This window comes from Zingiber officinale, chromosome 5B, assembly GCF_018446385.1.
Source record: "Zingiber officinale cultivar Zhangliang chromosome 5B, Zo_v1.1, whole genome shotgun sequence".
In the NCBI taxonomy this organism is placed as follows: Eukaryota; Viridiplantae; Streptophyta; class Magnoliopsida; order Zingiberales; family Zingiberaceae; genus Zingiber; species Zingiber officinale.
In genome coordinates, this window is record NC_055995.1 from 3,189,666 (window position 1) to 3,197,562 (window position 7,897).

General features: G+C 39.6%; 1 protein-coding gene across 1 annotated transcript; it reads left to right on the forward strand.

Annotated features, from left to right (window-relative positions):
* The first annotated feature begins 4,296 nt into the window (after positions 1-4,296).
* On the forward strand, positions 4,297-5,533 carry LOC121983924 (protein FD-like). Its single transcript, XM_042536622.1, has 3 exons — positions 4,297-4,993; positions 5,075-5,152; positions 5,264-5,533. The coding sequence occupies exons 1-3, from the start codon at positions 4,409-4,411 to the stop codon at positions 5,327-5,329; spliced, it is 729 nt and encodes a 242-aa protein (XP_042392556.1). The 5' UTR covers positions 4,297-4,408; the 3' UTR covers positions 5,330-5,533.
* Positions 5,534-7,897: the final 2,364 nt, after the last annotated feature.

The window sequence follows — 7,897 nt, forward strand, 5'->3', positions numbered from 1 at the left end:
ATTAACTGTTTTTATTGCATATGTTTACCCTACCTTAACTTGGGTTGCTCACATAAAAAAGGGAGAGATTGTTGGAACCCCAAGGTGTTTTGATGTGATCAAACAAGTTAAGTTAGATCCTGTTTTATCTAACCCTTATATCTAAGTGTACAGGAGCTTAGGAACACATGAAGTCGAGCGGAAGACGCGGCTAGCGAGAAGGACGGCACGGAGAGAGAGCCGACGGGCTTAGTGCGTCCGAGGGACGAGGTGACCGCGGAAGAGTACACAGGTGGACGAGAAGAAAGACTGCTCGAGGAGAAGGCCGGAACTTGTGTTCGGGTGAGCCCTATTCCGGATGATCGAAATCACCTAAGCTAGCGGAGCCGAAGCGAACAGGACCCGGACCGAGACGAGCTGAACCGGAGACGAAAAAGGCAACCTCTGTTAACTTTAGGGCTCGGGGCGCCCGGAACCATTCGAGGCGCCCGGAGCAGCCCGGGGCGCCTGAACCCTTCCGGGCGCCCGGACCAGAGAAATTGGCCAGATCGAGTCAAACTCGATCTAAACGTTGGAGGATAAAATTTTAACCCCTAAGGGTGCCCGGAACCCTTCGGGGCGCCCCGACCAGTGCTATAAATATAGCACTGGTTTGCACAAATTATTCAACTCACTTGTAATCAGTTTTCTCTGTGCTTTCATTTATGTTCTTTTTATTTGTGTTGTTAATGCTGTAAAGAGGCTACTCTGCCCGAAAGAGATCATCAGATAGTGCGCTTACTTTCATTTGATTAGCAATCCCCTGATTGCAAACCAAGTAAACCTCTATGTCTGATTTGAATTTTATTAGTCTCTTTATTTTTTATTACAAGTTCTTTTAAATTAGTTGAATATCTGAGAAAGGTCTGTGATTTTTTTTTTGTAGGGCAATTCACCCCTCCCCTCTTGCCGACCTCCAAAGGGACCACCAGATATCTTTTCTTATTTGTAGTTAAAAGGAATATTTTAATTTTTGATAAAACTTTCCTTTTATGAAACCATCCTCATGATTTTAAAAGAGAGTTTAAAATTTAAATCTTTCCTTTTATAGCTTTCTACAAAAGATTAAGAAAAAATTTGATATCTTTACTTATTTGTAGATTGAAAGGAAGATTTTAACTTTTGATAAAACTTTCCTTTTATGAAACCATGCTCATGATTTTAAAAGAGAGTTTTAAAATTAAATCTTTTTTATTATAGTTTCTACAAAAGATTAAGAATATTTGTAGATTGAGAGGAAGATTTTAATTTTAAAGATAACTTTCCTTTTTGAAAATCATCCACATGTTTTAATAGAGAGATTTTAATTTATAAAAATTCTCTTTTATAACCAACAAGAAAAAATTAATAGAGAAATTTTTATTTTAAAAATTTTCGGAAATAAATTAGGAAGTTTTAATACTTGTGATTAAAACTTTTCTTGCTTGGAGAATTAGAGGTGGCCGACCACTTTAATAAAGAAATGGAACTTATTTTTTATCAATTAAATTTTCCTTTTCATGGCAAAGAAAATAAGGAAGTTTTTATTAAACTTTCCTTATTTGCCAAGACCAAGGATTATAAAAGAGAGGGAGGGGATGCCTTCAAATAGAGAACTTTCTTCTATTCCTTTCCTCTCTTCCTTGGTGTGGTCGGCCCTCTTATTCTCCCTTTTCCTTTTTCTTTCTTCTCCTTGGCCGAACCTCATCATCTCTTGGAGCTTGGAAGGTGGTCGGATCTTGCTAGGAGAAGAAGGAGGAAATGGAGACTTTGTTTCTAACATCCCTTGGAGCTTGGTGGTGGTGACCGAGACTTGCTATCTCTTGGAGAAATTTGCTTGGCCGAAACTTGGAAGAGGGAAGAAGAAGAGCTTGGGTGGTTCTCGTCTTGAAGATCGTCGCTCACACGATGTCCGAGATAAGAAGAGGAATACGGTAGAAGATCAAGAGGTTGTTGCATACATAGAAAGGTATAACTAGTAATTATTTCTCGCATCATACTAGTTTTTATTTGTATGAATTCCAAACACAAGAGACTAGAGATTCTAGATGTTCAGATTTGTTTCGAATTTGTGTTTCTTTTATTTTTCAATCTTGTGATTCGATTGTTCTATTTGGTTAAACCTAGAGTTATATAAGAAAATTAAATATTGAATTTAGTTAAGAGGTTTTGTCGAGGCAGTGGTGGATGTTCCCATACCCAAGAAGGCCAAGTACCTTGCCATGTTTGATCTGAGAGTTTATTTTCGAAATAAATATTTAATTGAATTTGTAACAAAGGTGAATTTGGATCTATAATATTAAGTATCGTTTGCGATCCAAGTCTAAACCTATAAGAACAGATAAATTAAATTTGAAATTAATAATATTAAGTTCCGTTTGTGATTTCGAATTAAATTTCTAAAGAACACAATAGGTTGTTAAGAAAAATTCAAGAGTTGTACAAATTTTTTATAAGAAACATTGATACGATATTCCTAAGACCAATCAACAATTATTAAACAATACTACACCATCAAATTTCTTGTTGCTATTTATTTATACTGCATATTGTTATGTCACGCTTTTGTTCAAACTAAATTCATGTTCATGATTTTATATTTTCTGTTATAAATTTTTATTTTATTTCATAAAATTCATGTGGTCTAGAAATTTATAAGAATTTATCACTCTTTTACATGTATTATTATTGTTAAACGAAGTCCTCTAAAATTTATCTCATTTTGAGACCATCAAAGGCCACTCTAGAGAAATAATAATAGCATAGATGCCGATTTTATCTTTTATCATCTCTTAGGCTACGTTTGGTTGGGTGTAATGTAATCTAGCTTGTAATGTAATTAAATTTGTAATGTAATGTAATGTAATCTTGATTACATTACTACGTTTGGTAATGTAATGTATGTAATCTTTGATTACAAAGGTGATTACATTCTTTTGTTTGGTGTCCATTTTTTTTATAAGGAATGTAATTCATATTATTATAAAATGACAAAAATATCCTGTGACCTCTATCAACGGTCGCCACACCTCTGCCGGAGTTTGCGACAGCCATCGGCAACCAGCTGTCGCCGCCACCGTCGTCGGCGACCGACGGCGGCGGCGGCCGGGGGTATATTCGGCATTTAAACTTTGATGAAACAATGACCTCGTAATGTAATCAGATTATATAGCATTTACTTTGTAATCCAGATTACAAATCTTCACTATCTTTTGTAATTCAGATTACATTACATTATAAGTTTTAAATCAAACCAAACAAAATAATCGACTTTGTAATATAATCTGGATTACATCACAAGGTAGATTATAGGCTATCAAACACAGCCTTAGTGTCGACGTGTAGACATGGTAGTTTTATTTCGGGTAGTAAATAATGAACTAGATATGACAAGTATGTTTATTTAGTTAACAGTGGCTTTATTTTGGTAAGAAAAATAAGTCAAATACAAGCGGTGTCCGGCTATATACCCGACCAAAGAAAGAAATATCTGAAACAAAAATACCAGCTTGAGCGGCTTCCAAATCCACTACGTAGTCTCCGGTCTCCGGTCTCCGGTCTCCGGTCTCCGGTCTCCGGTCTCCGGTCGCGTCCATAACTCCACTATACGAGCAGCAGGATACTAGTGTCCTCGCCTACTCCGGCAAGGTCTTCATGCACCGCACTTAGCCCCTCGGATGACTACTTTCACGTACAAACCCGTCACTGCCATTCATCCAAGATTAGCTGTGGACGCCTGCTCTCCGAGACCTCGCACAGTGCACCACTCACTGCAGCGTCATCCTGCATGCCTCTGCTTGCTGTTCAGGTCTCTGTTAACCCGATGGGTATTCGGCAGCTGTAGACTGATCATTATAGAATTCCAAGTCTCTCCGATTTCCACTCACTTACCCTATTTTTTGCTTGTATATTCCCCTGCGAATCTAGCACAGTCTACTCGATACAGTGACGCGTCAAATCGACTCGATCTCTTTCTTTCCCCACGAATAGCCAGCCAGCCGGCCGACCGGCGGTTCTCATTCCCCTGTTCCGACTCATTCTCCTCCCTCCAGTCGAACTATTGTTATCTGCAATTTCTTATCCAGTTTTAACCCTGGATTTCGTGAGATTAGTTTATTATCTCACATGCGGCAGTGAAAATTTCGTTAAAGTTTACCGGATTAGTCGAAGGAGGAGCGTTCTGTAGCAGGCGTTCTCTCCCTTAGCCGCTGTTGAGGTTTTATTGGGCGGTGTGATTCGTAAGCACGTGCATGGGTGTACTTATTGTAAGGTGCGTATGACTTTTCTTTCTTTCCTACTTTCTTATTTATTTATTTGATCAAACTTGAGCCCATTCAGAGCCTCTCAGACCCCTCTTCTTCCCGGCTCTCCGCCGGATCTCTCTCTCTCTCTTTGTCTTTCTTTCTCGTTCATGTGGTCGTTGGAGGAGCGAGATCGCCACCACAAGGGGGTGTCGTCGTCCTCCTCCTCCTCGAGGTGCTCCCCTTCCTCCTCCGTGCTCCCCCAAACACCCAAGCGCCGCACCATGGAGGAGCTGTGGAAAGACATAAGCCTGAACGCCTCTCCTCCTCCTCTCGACCGCCACCCGGTCTACCATGGCCGCCAAGCCGACTGCTTTCTGCGCTTGCCCAGCATGGTCCTCCAGGACTTCCTCGCCGGGCCGCTGAACCGGCCGTTGTACCCGCCGCAGGCCGCCGCGAAGGAGCCGTCGCTTCCGCCTCTCGAAACCGCACTCAGCCTCAACTCCGCCAAGGAGTTCCTGGGCGAAGCCGATCAGCAGGCCAACACGCAGTCCAATTCCAGCTCCAACAACACCAACGGCAACGTCTCCATCTCCTGCGATTTTTCCGCGGTCCCGCCTCGCCCTGCCGCGCTCTTCTCCCTCTGCTCGAGGAAGAGATCGACGACGGAGACCCACCCCGGCGGCGCCGACCGCCACCAAAAGAGAATGATCAAGAACCGAGAGTCCGCTGCCCGATCACGCGCGAGGAAGCAGGCCAGTCATGTCACATATTTCGCCCGTTAACGCTAGCTCTGTTCTTCGTCTTATATATGTCTTAAGCCTCCCCTGTTGCAGGCCTACACCATCGAGCTAGAGATGGAGGTCTCTCATCTCCAGGAGGAAAATGCCAAGCTGAAGAAGCAAAATGAAGAGGTCCTGCTAGCTATATACTTAATCTGAAACTCGGATTAATCTTGTTCTTGTGCTACTCGATCGATCGATATACTAATTATCATTTGCGTCATTGTGCTTGGGTTGCCTCAGTTGATGAAGAATCAGGAGACGGTGACCAAAAGTGCCCTACGAAGGACCTCAACAGCGCTATTTTGAGAGAAGTCCGGTTGGGGTGGGAGCAGTGGAGATTCCTCAATTATTTCCTTTCTGTTTATGTATCGCTCTCACCGATTTGCACTGCACTCTTTTCCATTCGAACTGAAACAATGAACTGAAGGAGAAGAGACTCTAGTGTCTGTGCAGAAGTGGTATATGTACTGTATAAATTAATATATACGAATTTAGGCATCTGGAAATGAAGAATGTGTTGATGGAGTGCTTTCTTTTACTGGACCAATCGAATGTGCATCTGTTCCGGAACGGGGTCAAGCTATTTGTCGCCTTCGAAGATATGAAAAATCTTAGGAATTGACACCTGCTCGTACGAACTGACACCTGGCACTCAACTCCTCTGGAAGGGTTGCCACTGACTCGACAAAGATATGTAGCAAATAATAGCTAGCTCGAAGGATTTTGGCAGTATCCTGTAGGAATAATAGGATTCGTTTACTGTAATATTATTTAAATTATCACGCCTGGACTGCATGCTACTTATTTTGGCCTTTTTTTAGATATTTAAAACACACTCTTACTTTTTCTTTCTACTAATGGATTGGCTTATTGAGTCATTTCGTTAGCAAATTTAAATATGTACGTTGTTTGGTTAATTTAATTAAGTTTAATAAAGTAGTTAAGTCTTTTTTTTTAAAAAAAATAATTAAATGGCTATGTGCCTTTATCGAGATGTGGAGAAAAATCACTATTAACATTTGGTGATGACCATGTAATATTGTGAAATTTCATAGAGACAATAGTTCCCGGTTAGACTAAGATAGTGGCACTATAGAGGACATAGAACTTTTATTTTTATTAAGGTGAGATTAATTTAATCTTCTGCTCTTAAGGAATTTCTTATGTGTCTGAGAGATTCAGACAACGAGGAGCATTTGTGCTTTTGTCATTATTATAAGGATCAATAGTAGGAGTGTTGCTGCATTTGTTATTATTCTAAGGATCAATAGTTATATGTAGTTTATCTTTTCTATGTTAATTTTAGGATGAATTGACGGAGGTACTGGGTGAACGTGATCATTTTTTGCCAACTTGTTACTAGAATTTGAAAGTTAGATGTGGAATAAAAAAATAATGAAGTGAACAAATATTATTTAATCATTTCATAATGAGATGTTTTTGTCCGTCGTCGATGAAGATGGACCACCATGAGGCGACTTGTTATTGATGGCAAAAATACTTTGGGAGAGAGTTTGAAGCCATGAGTAAACCTGCCACATCAAACAGGACAGGAGAAGTGGAAAATGTCTGTAGACATGCAAGCTAGGGATGGATCCCAGAACAATCATTCTAACGCTCAAGTCAGATGGGTAGACTCAATAGTGATAATACAAAAATATCGACGAGAAATAGTGGAGTAATGAAAGCATTTACATGTATGGGAAGAAGAGGTTTCAAATATATATGGTATTGTGTTCTTTTAGCACGAATAAATGAGTCAAGTTACTAAAATAATACTAACCATGCTAACAGTATGTCATCCTTCCCTAAATGTGTCAATCGATTATGTGCTTGGTGGATAGAAACTCTCATTGTACGGGTTTGCACATAACCTTTTTTAATGATTCCTCGACAACGGTTACATAACGTTAAAAGAATTATCGGGTGGATGAGTTGTTGATTATTATTCCATAGTGATGGATCTTTCAGAGTTTCCAAACCTTAATAAGTCCTAGTGATGTATCTGCGACAATCTTAATGATATCCAACTGGACCTTCATTCCAAGCAAGTCTAGTCGGATATATACAGGGGTATTGAGTATTTGAGCGGTTGAGTTAATTTTTACTGTTTCAATCCATCTTTCTAATTATGAAGTCCAATCAGACCTTGAAGAGAGGTGTTGAATATATCAAACCTCCAAGCCCACCAACAGACTTGGCTCACTTAGAATCATACATGGAAAATGCCCACTCGAAATCTCTTAGGAGAATCAAACTAGGAGTCTTCGGTGGCTTCTTACAAGTGCTCGACCAGACTTCTAAGAATCGTGCCTGGCTGTTGGATGGGACTTTAACCATATCATTTTTTTTAATTTTGACAGCCACATAGTTCGGGACTTTAACCACCATATCCCTGATATTAGCGATGAGGATCCCATCCTATCCGCCGGCGGCAAGTTCACTGCTATGAAAAATATAAGATTTTAAAATGATTTGTATGCTCGTGTTATTATGTTTTTTTTTTTGCATGTTGATATTAACTAATCATCGTGCGTGCCGGCATCTCTTGACCGTATAAGCTTAAGACAGTTTGATTTGAAAATGTCAAAAAAATGAAAGAGAGTTTTTTTTTAGTTCGACTTTCACTCTCTTTTAACATTTCTTCTCACCCAAAATATCTATTAATTTTACAAAGTTGTTAGTAACCAAGAAGAAGATAAACTTAATAGTTTAACAGGTGAGTAAAAAAAACAAAGGAAAAAGAAAAGAGAATTAGTGCGAAAATTATGATTGACAATACGCACTCTATTGTTAATCAAGTGATCTTTCTAAATTTAGTTATCAATATTCTCCTAATTAAAGATCCAAACAAAGCCATTACATGCGCCAGAT